Here is a 24,166-nt window from a genome sequence, read left to right on the forward strand (position 1 = left end):
CTTAGACATTTAGACAAAGAACACACATTTTTCCATGACAATTTGTAGTATGTAGCTCTTAAACAGACCCCCTCTATAAACTAAAGAATAAATGATAGGCAGTCCTAAACCTATGCCTATAAAAGGATTGGCAGGAATTAGGTATAATCTTTTGAATATTCACCAAAAAGTAATGTCAACCAAGCTGAATATACATACAAAATCATTAGATCATAAGTGTACAAGAGAAAATACTTACACCCCACTTGTTCTCACAAAATAGGGAAATACCTACGTTCTGGCTCCATATTCCATTCCGCCTCTAGCACCATGAAATTTGCATCCTGAACGTATATATTTCCCGTATTACATGAACAAGCACAGTGTAACTAATAGTGTCAAACCCGGCTGGATTCGCCACTGGTTACACATTAAAAAAAACAAAAACATAAATTTCTTCATCTTCTCTTTAAAAAAAAATTTGTTTCACGTCATCAAGAGCACATGATTTTATTTTCCTAGAGGCAAAGGAAGAAGGTATTCTACTTCAAGCAATTTCTATTAATGCAGACAACTACATCTTCAGCCTATATACTTTTATTGTACCTATTTCACATTATCTCTACACACATGCTTAAATGTAGGGGAAAGGGAGCGTGGACTGCCACAAAAGTTTTATATTGGCCCTAGTTTGGAGAAGTACCATTTTATCTCTTTTTATTTTGCTTGTCAGTAAGTTTTGAAGAAACAAACCAATTTTTTTTTGAAAGGCAAATTGAATTGAATTGAAAAAAAAGAGAGAAAAGACAGCATTAAAATTGGGAGATATTTGTGCCAGATCTTTATAAAATACTAGATTTATCCCCCAGACTTAAAAAAGAGGAGGGTTATAATTGGTTTCTGAAAATGGCGGCTTTTATTTTTCTACTACGCATGCTTCATTCTCACATGCTTTGCGTGTATCATCCAGTAGATACAGGGGCTCACCATACACATTTCCAAGACAGAATTTATCTTTTCCCATATATTCTTTTATGTTATCGAAAGGTTTACTTGAAATTCTCTTTGAAATGAAGTGTAGTTTAAAAGAATATTCTTTTCTAGTGTTGCAGATAATGGAAATAATAACATTGTATTTTGTGAGGAGTGAAGCACAAAAAAGTACCAGAGTGTAAGGAGGGAGCCATTTTTATTTTTATGATGTGAAATGTGTTAATGCTCCAAAATAATGATTAACATCATGTAAAAATGAGAACGTTTCGAAGGGAATAACAACAGTGTCAGTACTCTGAAGAGTGGACATGTGGACTATAATATGCATTACTATTATAAGGGAATGACATTAATGTCATCTGGGTATATAGCTATACAAACTGCTTCAAAATCTTAAAGGGCACTTAAAAGTAGATGATCCTGGCAGTTTCCCTAAGGTCAAGCATAACAACATTAAGGTCACCAAAGCAAGAGACCTTCTTCCTTTCATCCACATGTTTGAAAAGTTACAATCAAGTTATGGCAAGAACAACTAGAGTATCAATGTGGAAAGCCAAATACAATTCTCAATAATATAAACATGTTATCATGTAAAGGGGCTTTCACAATTGCTCGTGCGATCGTTTGAGATCACTTGGTCACAATATATTTTGCACAGAATCGCAACGGTTGGAAGCAGTCGCACCACCATTTGTGAAAGGGGCTTTAGAAGTAATCATCCATGAATACGACAATCCGGGGGCCTGTTTCAATGAAGAGGTAGAACTAATGAAACTTTGTCATTATTCTAACTACCATGGAATCCTTGCATGTGATTGGCTGCTGAGCTATCAGAGTGCCATAATGGCAAAGTTACAATAGTTGTAACTCTTTATGAAACGGGCCCCAGGTTTGTTGATAAAATTCCAGAGCGTTTAAGGATAAAAAAAAATCCCATTGGGATATTGTAAGATGCAAAGCGTCTCAGCAATTTGTCCCTGAACAAATTCATTTTAGGCAGCCATGTTAGTAAATTGCCACTTGGTCTACGCCAAAATTGTCTACTTTCCATTTGGTCTAACCCCATGTGGTCTAACTGCCATTTAGGCCATTTACCAATTAGTCAATTTTCCAGTTAAAGGTATTGTTTAACTTTGTGAGCAGCCGATTTAAGAAATTCTCAAACCAAGATGAAACATGTATACAAGTGCATGTATTAGAACTGATAAACCCAGAAAACAACCATTATTGCGAATGAAAAGCGAAAACTACAAGGCAAACCCCGATTTTGTAAATAAGCGTCTTATAGACACCTAAATAGTACACATAAGTGTATGGGATGAAATTAAGATGGTGTTTCTGAACACTTTATATTTCAATTTTTGAAGCACTAAATAATTATTTTCGAACGCAATTTTTTCTTGGCTTCATTTTTGGAACATATCGCAGACACAAGTGACAAGTGTGACCTTCTAGCTCAGATTTTTTAAAAGTCAAACCAATGTTAACCAATCACTTTAAGCTGTAATCATTTTGTCTAATATCCACTCAGTCTGATACCACCGTCTGCTTGATTAGATGATGTGTATGAACTAAATTTTCATTTTTGACAAAATGCAAAATAATAGGTAGACAAAATGGAAATAAGACTGTCTGGAGCTCTCTGGGTTAACTTAGGTCATTGTCCAACTCTGCTAAAATCATGGGAAGCCAAAAATGTCAATATTGCATTTACATTATGTGTCCTATCTTTAATTGGCTCTTTTCTTGTGTTTTTATGTTTCTATTTCAGTAATTATTCCTACATGATCCAAGTGTCAAATGAGCAGATGATCGAACTTGTAGTGTTTGAGATACCTGTCACATTTGGCTTTCCATAGTTAAACCACAACTTTAGACCAGATTTTAGTCAAAACCCAAGTGGAGACTACGGGCCAATGGTTAATAGACCAAGCTTAGTGTAGACTAGACAGCAATTATAGCAAATTAATAGTAGACCAAGTGAGCTCTTAATGGCGTTTGATAATCTAAGAATCCGACCATCTGCCAGTACACTGAGTGGATCGATACAAACCCCCATGATTACACATGTAATCTATTTTTCGGCGAACGATTTTGCCCCCCCCCTGTGGAAAATCCTAGGTACACTACTGATGCCAATTTATGTTAATTTAGGCTGATTCATGCTGATCACATGCTGATCACATTTCATGTTACATTCCATGCAGAACTCACCTACAAACTCTGTACATTGAATCTAAACCCTTCCGCTCACATCACTATCGTAAGGTGGCAAGATGAATGCAGGAAAGGCCATGCATGCAATTATACAAGAATAAAACAAAGAAACAAAATGAAAAGCAAAATAAATTCAAATGTTAGCATTCTTCGTGTACTGGTACACTTGTGTATTTGTGCTTGATTGTGTGGAATAACTACAGAATACACCATTCATGGGAAAGATTAAGATGATGTCCTTTGCGTCATCCCAACTTGAACCAATTTACCAAAGTACTTAATAAACCTAATGCTGAAGTGTAGTATTTTATTAACAAAAAACCTAGCCCCAAAACTAGCTATTAAATCTAATCCTAACCCGAAATTCCTTCCTAAAAAATCCTAACCTTGATTCATATAAAGTAATTTGAAAACTTGAATCGGCAATGGAATGGTACCATCAATATATCACTGCTTTCCCCAACTGAATCGGTACATTGACCGATTAGAACTCCCACAATCTTTATTGATTACTTTAGAGAGTAAAATGCGGTGATGAACAAATATGCCGCTGTTACCGATTCCCTCGGAAGAGTGCACAGTTGACAGCACTGTATAAATGATTATTATTTTTATCATAAATAGGTTTACCTATGCCAAATCCTATTTATAACCCTGATCCTAAATGTAACCAATACTCAAAGACTAAGTGTATCCCTAATGCAGGGGCAGCATCATATCGGTGGCAGGGGGGGGGGACCTCCCCACATGATTTTTCAGTGAAAAAAAACCCATAACTGTTTAAAAGGTGAAAGAAAGGAGGGAAAAGGAGGAAGGAACCGAAAATGGAAGAAACAAAAGGGAAGAAAGATGAATATGAAAAAGAGAAATCTGGGTCATATAACATTTTCATTATAAAAAAAAACTTCATATAATGATGTCACCATCAGATTATGTCCCCCCCCATGAAATTATCCTGCCTCTATGTTGATATCAATGCAATTCTCACATAAGGATGGAATTTAACTTTAAACATTCCCATTAAACTAAATTGTATCAAACACAACAAAAACTTAACTCTTATAAAATTTAGTGAGATAATGGTGGTATTCTGTAGTTTGGTTAGATTTCAAATCATATACATGGTAACACATGAATATCCAAGCAAAATCATACATATCAACACTGTGAATGTGCATTTAGAACCTGTTATCAGTATCAAATTTCATCTCGAATATAAAAAAAATCACATCTTCATCGGTTCATTTGAATACAAAGTACCTTACTATCAAAATCCAGTCGTTTCATTGCACAAATAGAAAACCTGAGAATAATATAAACATCCATGAAAAAATATCTTAAATGAAAGAAAAGCACATATTTAGAAAAGTTACTGGTGATATGTGTAGTTGATATCAACAAAAAATGAAGAAAAAAAAAGAAGAACAATATAAATATACACAGGTAAGAAAAGAAATAAGATATTGCACATATTAAAATCATCCAGTTAAATAGGTATGGGCAAGCAGCAATCTAGGCCTAGCCTGTACAAAAATATATATATACCATAATATCATAAACAGCCCTAAATGGCAAGTATATGTGCAGAGCATTTTTCCCCAATTCCTGATTATATAAAAATTTAATATATACCTTGCCAGTAATTATTACTAATGCTCTTGGATATAGCATATTTACAAGATAAAATGAAAATTGTCATGAAATTGAATTACGTCAATATAATCTGGGTTTGTATCAACTAACCCTTTGAGGAGTCGATATAATTGTGGTTTCAGTCTATGTTTCATTCTATTCTTTATTGTAATACTAAATTATTCACATCTCTTGTAAATTGAATGCTATAATTGTTTCAGGGTTAAAATTAATCAATATTTAAATCATTTCACTCATATTGTGCATAAAACAAATGTGTTTTTAAGCACCGACAATATTGCCAATAGTATTGCATGCAGCATAGTGTATACAAAGAGGCTGTGTCAACATGCTTTTCACATTTTTGCAGTCAGTTTCAAATTTTTCACCTCATCAGAGGAAATTTCAGCAAGCTGAATAATCTAATTATTATACAAGAACTCTCTATAAGTGATTTTTTCAAATATTATGCAGCAGAAATAAGGAAATCAAAATATGCTGTGCATACATGCTTCTGCACTCTTGCACCCTAATATTCAACAAACTAATTGTTGTTTTTACAATAAAATACAATATCTTGCAAATTGTTTGAGGTTACTACAAAGTCTCTCCTAGAACAATCATGAAATTTCATGTATTTGAGAAGACATTAACAGATCAAAATTTGTTCTCAACACACTGAAAAAAATTCATCTCAAATATTTTTGGTATCCACCTTAGCCCTTATCAGTGATAAGACCCGGGGGTGTTTTACATTTTAAGTGTGACGTAGAGTCGCACTTGAATGCCTAGTTGCCTGCGATATAAAATTTATGACTGCATTTGTCAGATGCCAAGAGGACGTTCACATTATAAGATTGCGTGTTGCATGTCATGTACTCGTCAGAATTTAAGTGTAACTCTAAGTTGTACTTAAATCTTTGTGAAACACTCCCTGATCTGATCTTGATGAATGATTTGGGTCGTGGACATGTGGACATTTGCTCTATCCCCTTATCTATTGTTCTTAAATAACTAAGCAAGGTTAGATCGAGTCAAAATGCGGAAAAAGGCTGCGATGGATACCCAAATATATCAAGGTAAATTTTCCAGGATGTTGAAAACATAAGTTGAATCCATTAAAATTTCTCTTATTGTTAGTCCCATATATTGATCCAACTGTTAATAACTTGATCATTTATAAACTCCATGGAGGTGTTTCACAAAGTAGTGTCCTTTTCGCATGATCTGACTTATGTAGTCAGATATACTTATGTACTGCACACAACTAGGCATTTAGATGTAAGTGCAAGTCAAAGTCATATTTAAATCTTTGTGAAATGCCCCCAAGGATTGTCGAAAGGTTTTGAATCAGACGCAGCATGGTATAAAGAGATACAAAGAGGCTATGTGAATAGGTTTTTTCACACTCACACTCTGTTCTAAGCCTTTCTTCTTGGTTCCGATGGCATTGCTAATTGAATCCACCCACGAGGCCATCTCGCCCGGTGAATAGGCCTGAAGGAGAGAAACAAAAGAAAAATAGATTAATACCATCCATGATCCTACAACTCGATCAGAATAACATTTTTAAATAATAATAATATTGCAGTTATATAATAACTTGGAATAATACAAGTGCGCACAAATATTGTTATGCTATTCATCAGATTTCAGACAGAATCTATGCCTCTGCCATTGCAAGATTTAAGAATCCAGTACAAACCTAGCTTACAGAATTTCAAAATGCTGATTTCTGTGATCTTTAACAATTTACAATGTGACCCCAACATCTGATCGGATCGTAAATCCCTTATGCATACATGAGCCAAATTAGAGAGTAATTGTTCAAAGGGTTAATTGGTTATCAATTGAACAAGATATATTATTAAACAAAAAAATCTGTGACATTTGACCTCTGGGGGCCGTTTCATGAAAGTTGTCTTTCTCCGACAGTTACCATAGCAACAGTCAGAGGCCATGCCTTTCAGCCAATCAAATCCAAGGATTTCACTGAAATAGTCAGCACTGACTATTTAGTCAGTACTGACAACTTTCATGAAACACCCACCAGATTATCCTCACCAGCATATTCATACAAGAGTCCAATGTGAAATTATGGTCAGAAAGATAATTTGAGGTATACAATGACCTCTCTGACCTTTGACCTCATGACCCCAAATCTGATCACATCATCTATACCCCTACATGCACACTTGGTCCAAGTTCTAAGTTGATCCATCGCATGGTTTTAGTTATTGCAAGACAGACAATAGAATGGATGGACAAACAGACTGTCAATGTAAAAACACAATTCCTCTGGCAACCACCTACCCTAAGCAGAGGCATAAAAAAAGAATAAAAAATCTTAATAGAGGCTTCCTTGGGAATGCTAAATTTCTTTTCATGTAGTTTTCTCTTTCCAAATACCACTGGAACTCAAGAAATCCCGTGAGAAAACTATCACAAATATCAGGAGTAAATTTGGATCAGTATCAACAGGGCCCTTCTGCATCTCATGATTACCTGTACGTAGAACGTCCTTCCTGCACTGATGATTTCAAATAAGTTGTCCCGCTGAATGCTGGGCCTTGAAATGACAAAATAAAAATACGAAACAGTCTTGATCAGCCCTATCATGACAGCCTTATGTTAACACCATAATATGCCATTACCATGACAACGTATCATCTGATAACACTTATTTATGTGTTTCTTACACTCTTCAGTCCAACACAAATGTGTGCCTTTATAGGTGTCATTTGCATTGGGCCAAAACTGATGGAGTCCACTCCGCAAAAGTTTCTTCTGATTAATTGCCATAACATGCCAAATAGATGGTAGGCCCAACACATAAAAAAAAAGTTTCTGCCTCATCTTCACTCCAGACCAAGGTGTGTGTCATGTCTCAGGAGTATTGGGCAAAAAGTGAGAGAGAGGCTCGTTAAGCAAAATGTGCAACAGCAGAATCGAGAGTGGCAAATATACTCACCCGTGTTCTGCTACTTTGCAAGATGATATTTCTTTAAGAGGGATCATTCTGATGGGTAATTTTTCCTGTATACAAAAAGAAAACAAATGAGAGTGTCGAGTGGGAATCACAATTAAAATGTTCCATCCTCTCCCAAATAAAAGATCCAAAAGCATAACTCCGCACTTAAAGTGAAACAGAGGCAGAGCTGCCAACCTGAACAAGAACATATCACAATTTTAAAAGCTGAAAATCAGAATTTTGATGACGAAATCATTTTTTTCAAAGAAATACCATAGCACAACACATAAAACTGAAAATCTATAAATCAGTTTTTTACATGAAACTTGGAGTACCGTACTCACATACATTGGCGGTATGGGGACGTGCCGCTTTATTGACCCCCTTTCTCAGACCTAATTTTCAGTTCTATAGATACTCCAAATGACAAATGTTCCGTTCAGAAGCCGCCCTTCCCAGCTCACAAGACCCCCATAATGAAACATCTCAGATCCCCAGCCCTGCCAAAAATGATCAGCACGAGCACCACATCCGATAGCTGCACGCACAGCTTCATAATTCCCTTGATAATGGTGCTAGCAGCTTCATGCATGGTTAGTGCCCTCTCGTAAATGCACAGCGCAGCGTGCACCATACCTAGAGAACCACGATCCCGTTTTATAGAACGTTTTTCACACTGCCCGGTATGTATTTAGTTCACAAGATCACATATTTTACCCTTGAAGTCGGTTCCTTTGACCCCCATTTCAAGGTCACGTGAGGCACACCCCCATCAAATTAAAATTTGCCCCCCCCCCCCCCCGCCCCGATGAAACCATCGGTATTTTTCTCATTTTTCAGTACTAAATACTGAAAATCAGTCCTACTTGGCAGCTCTGCACATGTAGCAAGATACATAGTTCTTTACAGGATCAATGTATGATCCAACTACATGGGGGAGGGGACCCTACCAGGAAGATGAAGTTGGTGCCCTGGCATTCCATCTGTGTTGGTAAAAGATATTGAGAAATTTATTTTGTGTTCTCAACAAACTTGAACTTTGTTTTATTGTTTTGCTCTTAACAGCAGCCTTCATCAACCACGTGAGCCGGTCTAGCTTTGCTGGACATCATGTTGACACCTACAAGCTAGTAGCGGCTGACAGGGAGTCACGGCACTTGTGAAAAGCGTGTGAAGGAGGATATTTACACCCGGACACTATGACTCTCGACAAAGAATGGTGCTACATTTATAAGCTTCGTAATGTCTATGACCCATTCATCCATAATTACATCAGCAAAGCTGGATCTGATGGGTGTTTCATAACACTGTTTAAAGTTATGAGTGACTTTACAAATGACCGGTGACCCTCTCTTGAGGAAAATTAAGCGCACCAAAGTTTCATTGGTGTGGATTAACCCATAAGAAAGGATCACCAGTCCTTCGTAAAGTCGCTTGTAACTTAAAAACAGCTATATGAAACACCCACCAGGTTAAATTTGTGATAAAGGCTGCAGTGGATAGGCAAAAATTTCAAGGTAAATTTTCCAATGTGTTGAGAACAAAAGTTAATTTTTTGAATTAAAAAAAGATAGTTAACTAACCTGATCTGATTTATAATAAGATATGCCTTGATCATCTAAGATGAAATATCTCCTTTTCCAACTTTTTCTCTGTGGATAAACAACACGAAAGTAAAGGGTATTAAATACGAGAGAACTGTCGATTGATGTATATAGTCTCTGAAAAATAACAAATACACTTGTAGATCACTATACAAAAGATCATATTGGTTTTCTGTTATTTCATAGGCAGAAGGAAATCTTTATGAAAATGGTAATGAAATCGTTGATGAAAAAGTATGCAATGAGGGCCAATTATTAACAAGTCTTGACAATGCATTCTTGTCAGGTTGCAAAAGAAAAAAAGTTATCCGCAACATGCTGCACTTAACCCAGGCTAGGAAAGGTGAAAAGGCAAGGCATGATCTATTTCTTGAATAGCGGAATTACAAGTGGTAGTTTGAGATATAGCTAAGGGTAGTAATAGTTGGGCAATTACATAAAATATGTACGTCTGACCCCCTATACATGCAACCTTCATGATATTTTTTGTCTCTGATTTCTTGTTCTTTTGACAGTCTGTAATGTTCTCAAAGGACCATGAGTTGGTCAGTTTATGAAGTGAAGTAAAACTTGAAAAAAAATGGGGGTCGGATGTACAAAAAGGTTGACTTATTCATGGAATTGCCCAGTTGCATTTTTTTCCTCTGGAAAAGGTGCTATATATAAACATATCTAATTTATTATGAGTATAATAAACCAGTCAATGATACATGACTATTCAAGTGGTGGGTATGGCAAACAAGACCCCCCCCCCCCCGTGTAAATGTGTAATTATGTTATTAACTGTATAATATCTCTCTTCTCTTTTCAAAAGATGTCAAAACATGAAATGAACATTTTACAATCAAAGAGTACTTGCTTGGAACCAATCATGTGTAGCCACACATTGTTATCAAAACAAGGGTGAACTGAGAATGAACTTGCATCTAGACAGAAAAATAAATCCGATGTGATCGCTGTTATCTGTCAATTACATATTTCTCACATTCATTAACTGGATGGCAATCTTTATGTTGTTCTCATTCTACCATAACACAATAACATATCAAATATCGAGTGTATGGTTGTTTTGAAAGTGTGAGACTGAAAAAAGGGACTCTCCCCTCTGCAATGCACTCAACATATCCATCTCTGAAATTGGCACAGTCACATTTCCCTTACAGCAGCTGTACGGCCCCTATAGGGGAAATGTGACTACAACATTAACATTACAGAATCTGACTAAAATTATGTCTAATTTTGAGAGAATACATAAATCATTACCCTCAACATCCTGCCTATTCATTTTGGCTTATTATGTCTTCAACCAGTCTCACAGATCAATACAAATAATAAATATTGCATGACTTAATTGAAAAAATATATCATCAGTTTTGTTGGAAAAACAGGGATCCCTAACAATAATGCCAATTTGACAAATTTCATTGGAGAAAAATAATATTACTAACAAAATTATTTTTTTTACTTCTTGTTGTTTTTAATATTGTTTATATTAAAGGTAATGTAATGAAATGCATTAGAACTCAGTTTGATTGATTTAAGTCAAAAGATAGTACAGATATGTGAGACTTTGAAACCTTTGCTTAACACATTTTTTTTCTCCAAAGGGCATGTGGTTTTGAATTATCTTGATTATTGTAATTGATATATAACACGATTAAGAAAATTGCTCATGAAAAAAAAATCAGTATTACTTTTCTTATTAATGAAATCATTCTAAACACATTGTAAACAAAATTTCTGGACAATTCCAAACAACTCTCCACATCTAAATCTAACAAGCTAACTACACACTGCCTAAAACTTATCATGAAATGGCCAAACATGGACCCTATCAAAGCTAATTTCCTGAACCTATGGTATGGCTCCTTCCCCCCCCCCAAAAAAAAAAAATTACTGTAGGAAGTCAGTAACACCATCTAACAAGATAATACCATCTTCCGGTAATGTATTATTATATCCTAGTGTTATTTTTCCTCCAAAAGGTGAAAGATGGCTGTTAATTTCCAGCAAGCTGCTGATTTATCCTTTTTTTCTGTTGAGCTACATTATAGGCAATTTTTTTCTTGTCTGTGCTTACTCTTGATTAATAGAAGACAAAGGCATAAATTTCTAAAAGTTCTTAAACTAGTGTCTTATGTCTGCTTTTAGTACTTAAATTGACTGTTTAGGTAATACAGTTTCTTCTTTTTCCTGAATGAGAAATCAACACAATTTCCATGCTATTTTGAAAGTACTGCCATAACTAAACTCTCGACTAAACTCAAGAATATCAGACTAAATGATGCTTCCAACTATTAAAATATTGTTCAGATGCATGAACAGAAATCCTAGCACATTTGCACACAATACATACGTATATCAACGTTTCATACACTATTTGATACAGTTACTAATAAAAGACAGTATTATGAAATTTTGAATGTTCAGTCTTAAGAAAGATTATGTTTCCGGCAAAGAACATGATCCAGAATTAACATTGAGGCAGATGTAGACAGCTGAACTGAATTAAATGAGGCACCAAGTCACTTCTTCTCTATACATACTCTCCTAATGCAATAAATGTTTGAATCAATTATGGGGTGTGAACTTCTTTATAGTTGAAGATTTGGTTAGGGCATAATTTTCTAATTTCCTGAGCCCCTGACTTGCACATCTAATCATCCGACAGGATTTATGGAAGACTTCTGTGAGGAACGTAAGAATCATTTCCATCCAGTAATGTGACCTACTTTGCTACTATTATTTACTGTAAATAGTTTGTACATGTATGTACCAGTGAATATATTTAAAGGTCTAGTTAACTCTATTAGTGTATTTCAAAATAAGTAGATGAATAACAATGTTTTTCAATAAAAATAAACAAAAATAATAGTGTAGTTTGATGAAACAATAGACAATATTAATTTCCAAAGATTTGAATGTGTAACACCATATGTGACCAGCAGTGCCATAATTCAATAGATTCCAATTTTTTGGTGGTTCATGGTGACTGAATATGTTTCTCTTATAGAAAGCGGGTATAAAATGATGTGTCTGATAATGTAATGAGTGCAAAAATTTAATAATCCTCCATTTTTCTGAGAAAATTGCATTGGCCAACAGGGCATTAGACTAAATGAGAATTAGTGCTGTATATATGTAACAGCAATTAAACCAAATTATGGATCCAGGAGAAAAAAAATGGGTTTAGATCATGTGGTTTTAGACTATATGACCCCGTTCTCATCAACTTTCTTGAACTGGTTTCCTTTAAACCAGTTCAGGAAACCACTTTAGAAAATCGCTTTGCTTGGGTCCTCATTACCATCTCCTGAACTGGTTTCCAGAACGACTTTACGTACAATGGTCTTGTTGCTATGGGAACACTCTGTGGAGTAACATGTTTCATACAAAATATGAAACTGCAGCACAGGCATTCTACACACAGTGTGTACTAAGTAGCGTGCTGAACATGCACACTCTCATACTTCCATGCAGAGATCTCTTCCAGAATAACGGTTGTGCCTTCAATAAGCTTAATCCTGTTTAACAGGGAAAAGTGGTCGTGAAAACTACATCGCGAGGGGGTTCTCTAAACTGGTTTGGAAGACCACTTAATATCGCTTCCAAGACGGCTTTGAGCACCCCCATAATGTTAAACCAGCTTCCACTAAACTAGTTTAAGAACGTAGATGAGAAGAGGAACTTAGAGAATTAGACCAGCTGCTTTTTAGACTAGAATATAAACCTTGCAGGATACTTACCACTGCGCCTTGCTTCACGCACCAACCAGATTGAATGATGTTCCTCCCGGGAAAGAGGCGCGCCGTCACCTTGTCCATCGTACCGGCCGCGTGCGTTGGTGAATGTGGCGACGACGGTGTACCCCGCGTATAAAGGTTGACCTCCTCGTCGCTGTCGCTCTCACTAAGTCCTGTCTGTTTAGGTCAAAGGTCAAAGTTGAGAAATTTAGTCATGCATTTCGCATTGTTTGCTTTTTCCATATTGTATGATTAGCCAATACAATTCTTCATCTAATTATGCTTATACATCAGCTGATACAGTGTGCATGCAGTTGTCAACAACTGAACAACTTTTTCTTCTTTTCTTCTAGAAATTAGTTTTTCTCACAGTACTTCATCCATATAAAAATTATTAGTTGGTCTTCTATATGTCTCATTTAGTTTCCTTTCAATGGAATAATAATCATGAATTATTGTAGAGGAAATAGTGATTTTGAATAAAACATCAGATGCTTATAAGGAAAAGAAAGTATCATTGATAACCAAATGTTCTTTAATTCATTCAAACTTTATTTACATATATATCCCATAGCATCTTAATACAAACGAATAATATCCATGAGACACAAATATATTGGAAAATATAATTGTGATCAAGATTGTCTCTACATTGTTTGGTGCCCGTCAAAAGCTTTCACCAATCAAAATTTTTGAAAGAAACGCAATGCAAGACCATACCTGCCCGACATCGTTTTTCCCCACTGACAAAGGAAATTATATTTTCAATCCAAGTTTCAATTTTAAATGAATAAGTGTTTGGTACTGCAAAACCAGAAAATAGCATGAATAATTAGCATGTCCAATAGCTTCAGTATGTCCATGTTGAATGCTTGTTTCCAAATTTAATTCAAGTATCTGTTATTTCAATTTTTTGTGGTGTCCAGTGACAAAATTTCTACCACTTAAATGTGTTTCAAACCACCTCGATCATGAGAATCCCCATTAATTTACGAGAACTTTTTTTAGGCTTAAAAATACCCATCAATTATTCTTGCATTCACACCGCCCTGAAACATGCCTTTTGGGATAAGTTCCTGAAGTTACGAGCTTGCGCAGTAAGGTCTGATATGCAAGCGAGGCGCAAGATTCAAAATCACTAGCTCAGTAGCCACCCATCACGCTGGGCCAAAAGTTCCCGTAAATTGCTTTCACATTGCCAAAATACCTGCGACCTTGGAAAAATCCCCGTGAAAGTTCTCGTAATTTCGCCAAGTACCTACTATTTAGCGGGTATTTTCTTTCGGAGAAATTACGCGTAGTTTGCTTTCACATTACCAAAATACCTGGTTTTTTCTGATCGGGGTAAATTTCCAGATCAGAAAATACCTGGAACTTCCGAACTTCGAGGTGGTCTGAAACCCCCTTTAGACAGTGGTGACAACCTAAATTGTGATGTATATTTTCAGAAGGGCATGCAGACTGGCAAGATCAACAAACCATTGATTTTCATTCATAAAATACATGTATATAAGCAAATAAACAAGAAAGAAATAAGTAAAAATATTTCAATCTGATTCAAGCCAATTATGAAGAAAAAGAAAGCAAAGAGGAGCCCATGTGATTGGTAACAAAAAGAGCAAAATATAAAAAGAGGAGAAAAAAATGGTCAACCGTCATTACCACAATGCATGAACAAAAAAAGAACTGGAAAATGGAAGCAACATTCGGTACTATTTTCATCAAGATTAAGAAATATGTCCAATTACATTTTAAAACACACACATTTTTATTGCTTTACATCTGACATCAATATATTGTACATCAAGACAGGACAATGTAGACCAATCCAAAATTACATTGAAGAAAAGATCGTTTTTCAAATCTACTAGATTGAAATTTTTAATGTAATTCCGGGGCCGATTGCACGAAAGGGTCTTTCTAAGGACCGTCTTTCGTGTCGCCCATCTTTTATGATACACTATAAGCGGGGTGTTTCTGAAATTTATGATGAAAAATATAATTTGTTACCTTGCTTTTAAATCAGATTTTATTCAATTTCATGATATATCACATCATTTTATAAACAAATATTTTGTTTATTTTTACGGACGAAAGAAATATGTTTGCAGATGATTTATTTAAAATGCGTTTCACATGGCGCATCATAAAAGATGGGCGACACGAAAGACGGTCCTTGCAAAGACCCTTTCGTGCAATCGGCCCCTGGATCCACCCCTACATGTGAATGATTCTGACCGTGATGCTAAGAATAAAATTTTAGACACTTTGTCTGAAGTAAAAGAAAAAGCTCTTCTGCAGAGAACCTGAAAATGCCTTTCAGCATTAAGCACATTGCATCATTTAGACAACATAATGGAGAATGCTGAAAAGCCGTTATGAAAAGATGTAAAGTAACTTTACATTGGGGCCTCTGCTAAAAGACAGACTTTTGACAAGGTACCTAATTTCTGTGGCGTTAAAATATACATGTAAATTCATTCAAATGAATCAAATTGTAGAAATTAGCTATCTTGAGAAACATTTATTTTTCACCATGAAATGACAATCTATTACACAGTTGAATACTACCCGACTGAGCAAAAATATATGCAATGTTTGGCAACTCATCAAATATTCTGAAGTTATCCAATAATCATTTTCGCATATACTACGATGGTAACATCCTGAACAGAGTTTACCGAAAGTTGAGCAGCCCCCATGAGTACTCCTGATACCATACCATACTTGAGGTATTATAAAGGCAAGGGTAGAAATCATGATTTAAACCAAACTCTCATTGGTGGAGTGGGGCTCTCACAAATGTCTCCCTTGGCCACCCAACATATTTTGTTTGCTTCTCCAGGGTTCCCAGCTTTAAAAAAAAAAATCCCTGATTTTTCCCTGATGTTTGAAAATTCCCTGATAATTATTTAAACCCATTCCCAATTTTGCATGTTTTCTAAGTTGTTTCAGTGAATTACATGTATTTTCAGTATAAAAACAATAATGTTAAACTATACAGTACTATTACACAGGCACCATAACCACCCTAACAACATGTAGTCATTCAATGGATGTTGTTTTGATATGCAACAAAATTTACATGTAACAGTCTAATACCCTTTTCATAAACCTATCCTCCAATTAGCCGCCTAAGAGTAATGCGGATAATTCAATAAAAATTGCGTTCATAAACTCCAAAAATAAGCCGCATTATTTTTACGAGCGCCCGTCCTGAAACAGGCGGATAATCGCCATGACAACTGGACACACCCCCTCCGATGCGGTTGTGTTGGAAAAGGGTGACCTTGTGACCACACCACGGCAATTATCCGCATTATTTGGAAATGCGTTCATAAACTCAAAATCTTATCCCGATGCTGCTATTATGCGGATAATAGCAGCATCAGAGTAATGCGGATAACTCTTGTCCTCCACCAATTTTACGACCAAATTATGCTGCTATTAGCCGCCTAATTCATAGTAATTGGGTTTATGAAAGGAGTATAACTGACTGTGCTTTCGAGTTTTGGGCCAATCAAAATTCCCTGATTTTTCCCTAATTTCCCTGGACTGGGAACCCTGTTCTTACAAAGTTTTTGGATGAAAAACCTTCGGATTGTGACTCACAATCTCTCTTGGTTGGAAGAAACTGAAATTTGCGTCATTAGGGATTGCGGTTGCCATAGAAAGAAATCTAGGGATACATTTTCCGTCTCTTTCTTTATGCAGGCAAGGGGTGAAAAAGCTCACTTGGTCATGAGCAGTTTGGTACCTGGAATTGTGAGAATTTAAGAGAATTTGTGGCTTTTCAAACTTTATAAAAGCCAAGGGAAGGGAAGACCTGGGTGGGTCTATTGTAGTGTGTCATAAAAAAGAAAAGGGTGAGGAATAAAATGTTACTGGTTAAAATATAACACCTGGGGCGGTATTCTGAAAGCTCAATTAGCGGTCAATTAGCGCTAAATTAGCATTTTGGTATTCTGAAAAGTCACTTAAGTGCCCCTTTCCTTATTTGGCAGGGTTGCGTTGCGCGCACTTGCAATACTACGCGTTATGACCGCGCGAAGACTTAATTGAGTAGTTACGAGACTTTTGGTATTCTGAAAAGTCTCATAGCGCTCAATTAACGGACTTTCCAGTGGGGAAAGATAATGGTGATAAGATGTCCATTAAGTCTCACCATATCTTGCTAAATGTTGCTTCCATTTCGTATAAATATCATCAAATCGGTTTAATACTAGGAGGAAGGAAGAGAATAAAGGAGAGAGCTAAAAAGGGAATAGAATAAAGGGGGAAAAGGTGGTGTATAGAAACAAGTAAAACAAGGAATAAGGCCTAGGGACTATATTTGGTAATAAATAAATTAGAAAAGGGGGAAAAGGGAGACAGAAATATTATTATTTTTCTATATTTTCTTTTATTATTAGCATCATAAACTATTTTGTTTTTGCACACTTTTTTTTGACAATAATGAAATTGCCAAATCACGGCAGATGCAGCAATGTGCAGGAGTGAATTAAACCTTGTTTCTGACAATGAAAAATAAGCATAGACCCCTTTAGTATTTAAACGAATATAGAATAAAATACAAAAGAAAAAAATAGTGAAGTGATGCCATCGTTTTCTCCACCTATAAAAACCTATGTCATAACGTTTGTACATCAAATTTCAATAAAATTTCGGCTTTTTTGAAATTATGCTTGTTTGATTTTTAAAATATGTTTATTCAAATGTTGTTGGAGAAGATTTCTCATATAAATGAAAAGTATGTAGTTTTTAGAATAAGTAGGAATTAAGTTAAAGAAGACCCCCCCCCATCATGTCCCCGAGACAGAGGCAAATAAAATATTGTAAAAAAAAAGAAAAAGAAAGCTACAAATGGATTCAATGGATAGGGGGTTGTGAAAATCAGAACGCGTTCAAAAAAAAGAGAAAAGCACAAAGGTACAATAAATGAGAGAGAAAGGGAAAAGACAACAGTTAATTTCAACAACATAACGAACCTCTAATCTCCGATGCAAATATGCTTAAGCATTATTTTTCAGCAAAAATTCTTTGTATCAAGATCGTGGTGCAGTGCACCTGCAGCAGCCGGGCGCTGCGCTGCAAGGCAGCAAAGTGAAGAGACACTGCGCGCTAGGAGAAAGAGTTACGTTGTAAGAGCGCATTTGATTGGTTAATTCGGCTCAGTAGGGGAGTGGCCTAAAGGGACTTAATTGAGCGCTAATAGAGTTTTCAGAATATAAATTTGGAGATACATTAGCGCTCCATTAAATGGGTAACTTAAAAGGATATTTAAGTGGAAACTTACGAGACTGTTCAGAATACCCCCCCCCCCTGAGCTCAAAGATGGCTTGCATAACTAAATACAGCAATAGACCAGGATTTTTGTGATAAATGTACATGAAAAATGTCAATGAATGATGTTTATATTCTTCCCTTCATAAAACAATACACATTTTAAAGAATGGCCACTGGTGTAAAAATCTTACAAACCTTTTTCATATTTTTTGTGGGCAAAGAATTCATATCATCATGTATTCAAATTAATCACACTCATAAAACAAAACCCTATTACTCTTAAAACTGAGATAAGTAAATTATTGTGAACTTTAAAAGCAGGAAATTCAAAGTTCTATAAATATATGGTCCATGCAAACAACACAAGCACATGCACATCCCGAGATTAAAGAATTATTGCAATGTTCATTTAATCTTTAACATGCCAGAAAATTTGTCCACTGTAACACATAGTATCGAGGAGGGGGGGGGGGGCATCAACTATATTTGGTGTATATGAACATGCCTGGCCAGAAACAAAAAAATTCTAATAAGGAAATCACATGTAAGATGTAGTGATCATGCATGTAGTTCATCCAGGGTGCTATAAACTCCCATATTAGACATAGGTTATTTTTTTCTCAGAAAATCAACAAAAAGTATCAGAAAATGAATATCTTTCTGGAGTTTTTTTATTCAGTATATGGATCTTTTCCCCATATTGATCTGGATTTGGGGGCAATTTAAAAACCCCTGTATAATGCTCATTTGGACATGTTTTGCAAGACTTTGAAGGGGTACTCTGGGCTGAAAGTATTCATATTTACATAAATAGAGTAAAATTCACCAAGCAAAATGCAAAAAAATCACCAAAACCTGATAACAAATAGTTAAGTGAAGTTATTGAATTCTAAAATGAAGCAATATTTTGTAAAAAAACAACAACAAAAAACAGATATATGCACATCGTTATGAATATTCATTGGGTGAGCTGATAATGTCACATCCCCACCTTCCTTTTTCTTATGTTATTACATGAAATCATAATTATTTCATTTTTTTCAAACAAGTGTGAATAAAATGTCTCCCTTATGATAAAATAAGTTGCAGCAAAGAATATCTAATGCATTAAATCGATTGTTGATCCAGCTGTTTTAGTTCTTGGTGGGGACTATTTGAATAAACATAGTTTCATATAATATAATACAAAAGAACATGTGGGGATATGACATCATCAGTTTCCTGATTGAATATTCATGAAGACATACACACCACTTTTTCACCGAAATAATTCAAATCTTTAAAATGCCACAACTTCATCTTTTAATTTCGATAAAATTTTCTGTTTTTTGTTTGATTTTTCTTTATCCGTCAAAATCAAATTATTTTCAGCCTGGAGTACCCCTTTAAAGAGTAAAATATACAAAGAAAAGCATGGAATTACAATATTACATGATAAAACGTGTTTTCAGATTAGCTGAATGGCCCCTCCCCCAGATCATACAGAAACAAATGGAAAATATAGCATGTAATGAGTAGAATATCTCTGTATTAATGTAGGGCTTACTTCCAATTGATGAAGTATTGAAAACCAAACCACAATGAAAAGAATGTGAAGAAAGGACAATGGAACATGCATTGGATGTGAAACCACATGAAAGAACAAGAAAATATTTCAAGAGGGTTGTCCTTCGAAATCCTAACAAAGGAAAGAATTTCACACCAAATACAATTATAAGGGTAGATCAATTATTTTCAGATTTTCAAGATTTGATGATGAAAAAATAACAATTTGATGCAATATAAAACATAAGTCTTTAATGCAATATAAATTACAAGCAAAGAGAAGATAAGATATCCACTCTTCTTTAATCCAGAAAAGCTTTTGACCAGGGGTTTGGCAATACTCTCACACCAAGTTTCTCCCACCAACAAACAATTCACAAATACCCAGGAAAAATAGGAAGATTGTGGTAAAAAAATGTTGATGACAAGTATGAAGGTACTGTGAATTTACAGATAAATGACTATACAAGGGTTCTTGACGACAACTATGTCAGTCTTGAAGTGTGGGAGTGCATCAGAATATCTCTGATCCAAGAACTCCACAAAATTATCACTGCCAGTCTCACAGCCTTAATATGAAAGTCCTTTCAATGTTGACAGACACAAAGGCAAATGGAACCAACATGAATGTGCAGTGAGGTTTAAGGACACTTTGTCCTACAAGGATTCATGAAAGGTCCTTGAGATGTGAGTGTATCAGGATGCTTGTGGTCTCAGAAACCACCAAGACCTGACAAGCCTACTGTAGTCAAGTTAGCACCAAGGTCTAATTCTAATGACAATGAATGACCTCACAGTCAAGACTGTGTCCATGGGATTCCACATTGGATTTCCCTGATGCCCGACTGTCTCGTCTTTGCAGAAAATAGACGACCAGGATGAAGAACACACTAAACAGGATGCTTGCTTTAAGTCATGGCTTAAAAGTGGCTGAGACAGTTTGTTATTGCTAGGTTCCTACTGCTGAACTGGGGCCATTTCAATAAGATTTACAACTCTGGTAAACTTTTCACTTACAGTAACTACCAAAGTCAAAAACAGCCAACCAATATCAACATTTCCAGGGTAGTTACCATACTAGCAAATTTGGCAAAGTAACTCTTGATGAAATGGGTACCTGCTCAGCTTGATCAATCTGTAAAAAGATGGTTGGTCTTGGTCAATCTACCTCGATCCTTGTAATCACGAATGGTCTGGCTCCCTATTTAAAGGTCAAGTCCATCTCAGAAAAATGTTGATTGAATCAATAGAGAAAAATCAGACAAGCACAATGCTGAAAATTTCATCAAAGTCGGATGTAAAATAAGAAAGTTATGACATTTCAAAGTTTCGCTTATTTTTAACAAAATAGTTATATGAACAAATCCAGTTACATCCAAATGAGAGAGTCAATGATGTCACTCACTATTTCTTTTGTTTTTTATTGTTTGAATTATACAATATTTCAATTTTTACAAATTTAATGATTAGGACCTCCTTGCCTGAAGCACAAAATGTTAAAATAATGGAATTCCACGTGTTCAGGGAGGAATTAAACTTCATTTCACATGACAATGACGAGAAAATAAAAATATTTCATATTTCATGTAATAAAATACAAAAGAAATAGTGAGTGAGTGATGTCATCAGTTCCTCATTTGCGTGACGACCAAGATGTGCATATAACTGTTTTGTGAAATGAGGCGAAACTTTCTTATTTTACAGCCGATTTTGATGAGATTTTCAGTGTTATGCTTGTTGAATATTTCTCTTTTTATTAAAATCAAGTTTTTGTTGGGGTGGACTTGTCCTTTAAATATTGGACATGTTCAAAACGTTTGGGTAGTTAACCAGAGAGATATCGATCAAGATAGACTGATGCTGATCATGGTAGATTGACCCAGGCTGCTTACCTCACCTAGCAAGACCGACCTTACAGAAAATATCTTGATCAAGTCAGTCAGTTTGGCAGCGGTCAATGAGCATCAGATGATGAACTATATCAGTTCACAGATGACTTTGCAGGTTTAGAAGCATGTGAGCTTGTAGGGAGGTCTCTGCTTTAATAATAGTTTTCATGCCAATGGGTGAGCAAATTTCCAGGTAGACTACAAATGATGTATCCGGGGGCTGTTTCATAAATTCACTTGTATTAAACTTACCATGACTTTGGGATTGACTGGTAATTCTTTATTGTGCTAAATGACAAACACCAAGTGAAATTTCTAAATGAAATACTGAATTTTCCAGTGAGATGACAGCAATATAAAAAAGTTTGAAATTACAGAGACTGTAGCTGATAGGAATCTTAATGACTGATAATCTGATTTAGCATCCTAGCAAAGGTCGATAGTCGTACATTAAGTCTTTATATGAAACCACCCCCAGGTCCAGTTCTCACTCCACGCACCCAGGCTAAAGCAGGGGAAAGTGCAGGCTAATATTGGATCTGTTGCGAGCTGATGCAGGCACAACTTACATCAAGACCTGTCTTACCTTGACTAAGGATTCCAAATGATTCTTGATGATACTCTTTTCATCCCACTGAACGGATGCATGTGAATAGTTTGAAAGGAAAGTAATAATCATCTAAAATTAAGAATGAAAATCCAAATTTAAAGGGGTAGTTCACCCATGTTGGTTTTGTTAAAGAAAATGAGAGGAACACATTTATGTCTCTTGATGATACTCTCTTCCTCCCACTTAAAAGGGGTGTATGAAAAAAAAAATTAATTTTGTCATAAAAAAGGTCTGGAAAATTAACAAACACTGGCAACAAATTTATGTCATTGACACTTAAAACATTAAAAAAACTCTGACAAAAAAAATGTCAGACATTTTACTTTATGCAACAGGTCCCTGGCCCATACTTTTTGAAGTATGATTTCATCACTTTGTTTCCACACAAGCAAAAAGTTTCACAGGGTTGGTGTGCTCCAAAGAAAAAACAATTACAGAAACTAGACACTATAATGAGCAATGGAAACATGGATACAAAATGATTTATGATGAAATATAATTGCCCCCCATAATTAAATTGTTCTTCAGAGGTGCAAATTTCGATTTCCAGCAAGAAGGGACTTAGGATAATTTTTATGATCATTTTTATTTTAATGCGCCCCTTTTAATTTGCTGATATTCTGAGTTTTACTTGAAATTTCAAAATAGTTTTTGCATCATCGGATTGCCTACAATGTACTAATTCAATATTCAATAATTGTGTATGTTACACTAAGTCCCTTCTTGCGGGAAGCCGACGATATTACACGTGAGGAGGAAAACTGAAAGATCATTAATTCTGAAAAATCAATTGTCCGCAAACACTTCAAATTAGTTTAATACTTTCTGAGTGTCTTACATTAGTTTTGTACATACACGGAAGGGTAATATTTCTTTATCCAATTTATATAGACATTGTGTCCTATAAAAATGAAACCAAGAATTATTAGTTTTAAAATCAATACACCTTGTGCATGACATATCAAGAGAAAGCTTATATGCTACCTTATTCACACATGAGTAATTAAAAAAAACTTTGGAGAGAGGATACAAAAAGGAATTTGGCAGACAGCATGTAAATTTCTATAAGAAAATCATACCAATCCATAATCTGTTCCATAAATTTTAAGTATCTGAAATAACAGGGTGTTTTTACTTTCACGTTTCAAATTATTTGTACTCACTTTTGCTTGAGATAAGTATCATAATCATATCATGTTATATAAGTAGAATCTTAAGTTTTATTTCCCACGGTATATTTATATAATATTGACTGGCCTTGAGGGAAACATCAAACATATTGCCAGCAAAAGAATCATATTGGCCCGAGTCTTTAGACGAGGGCAATATGGGTCTTTAAGGGCAATATATTTGATGTTCCCAAAAGAATAGCCAGTCAGTACTTTTATTATCATCCAAATCATGATAATGGTGATATTGCTTATAGAATTCTATTGTGTCATGTTAAATTACTAATATCAGGGTCTAGGCTCTGCACTTTACCATTATGATGAATTCATACGCACCCAGATCCATCATTCTTTATCATTTGGTATATTGTTGGTGCGCGAATCATTATGAAACATATCTGTTTATATGCATCCCCAAATGCCTGGATGTGAGACCAGGAAAAATACAATGGTATATTTTGTGTCATCTCCACACGCATAGAGACTGAGCAAAACAAACTAGCACATCAATGATGTGGAGCTCATCCG

The 24,166-nt window shown here is 35.4% G+C and overlaps 1 protein-coding gene across 5 annotated transcripts in view; it reads right to left on the reverse strand.

Moving 5' to 3' along the window:
* LOC121425498 (pleckstrin homology domain-containing family A member 1-like) overlaps positions 1-24,166 on the reverse strand; it is an 82,525-nt gene that overhangs the window by 879 nt on the left and 57,480 nt on the right. For 2 of the 5 annotated variants that reach the window (XM_041621567.1, XM_041621568.1), the window contains exons 7-11: positions 13,143-13,316; positions 9,376-9,444; positions 7,793-7,857; positions 7,327-7,390; positions 6,235-6,318 (exon numbers count right to left, since the gene is read on the reverse strand). In XM_041621567.1, the coding sequence (XP_041477501.1) occupies positions 6,235-6,318; positions 7,327-7,390; positions 7,793-7,857; positions 9,376-9,444; positions 13,143-13,316 (456 nt within the window). Of the gene's footprint in view, positions 1-3,186; positions 3,231-4,449; positions 4,493-6,234; positions 6,319-7,326; positions 7,391-7,792; positions 7,858-9,375; positions 9,445-13,142; positions 13,317-24,166 lie in introns of all 5 variants that reach the window. The other 3 variants (XM_041621571.1, XM_041621570.1, XM_041621569.1) reach the window with 3 other exon arrangements.

Source organism: Lytechinus variegatus, chromosome 12 (genome assembly GCF_018143015.1).
Source record: "Lytechinus variegatus isolate NC3 chromosome 12, Lvar_3.0, whole genome shotgun sequence".
NCBI classification, from domain to species: Eukaryota; Metazoa; Echinodermata; class Echinoidea; order Temnopleuroida; family Toxopneustidae; genus Lytechinus; species Lytechinus variegatus.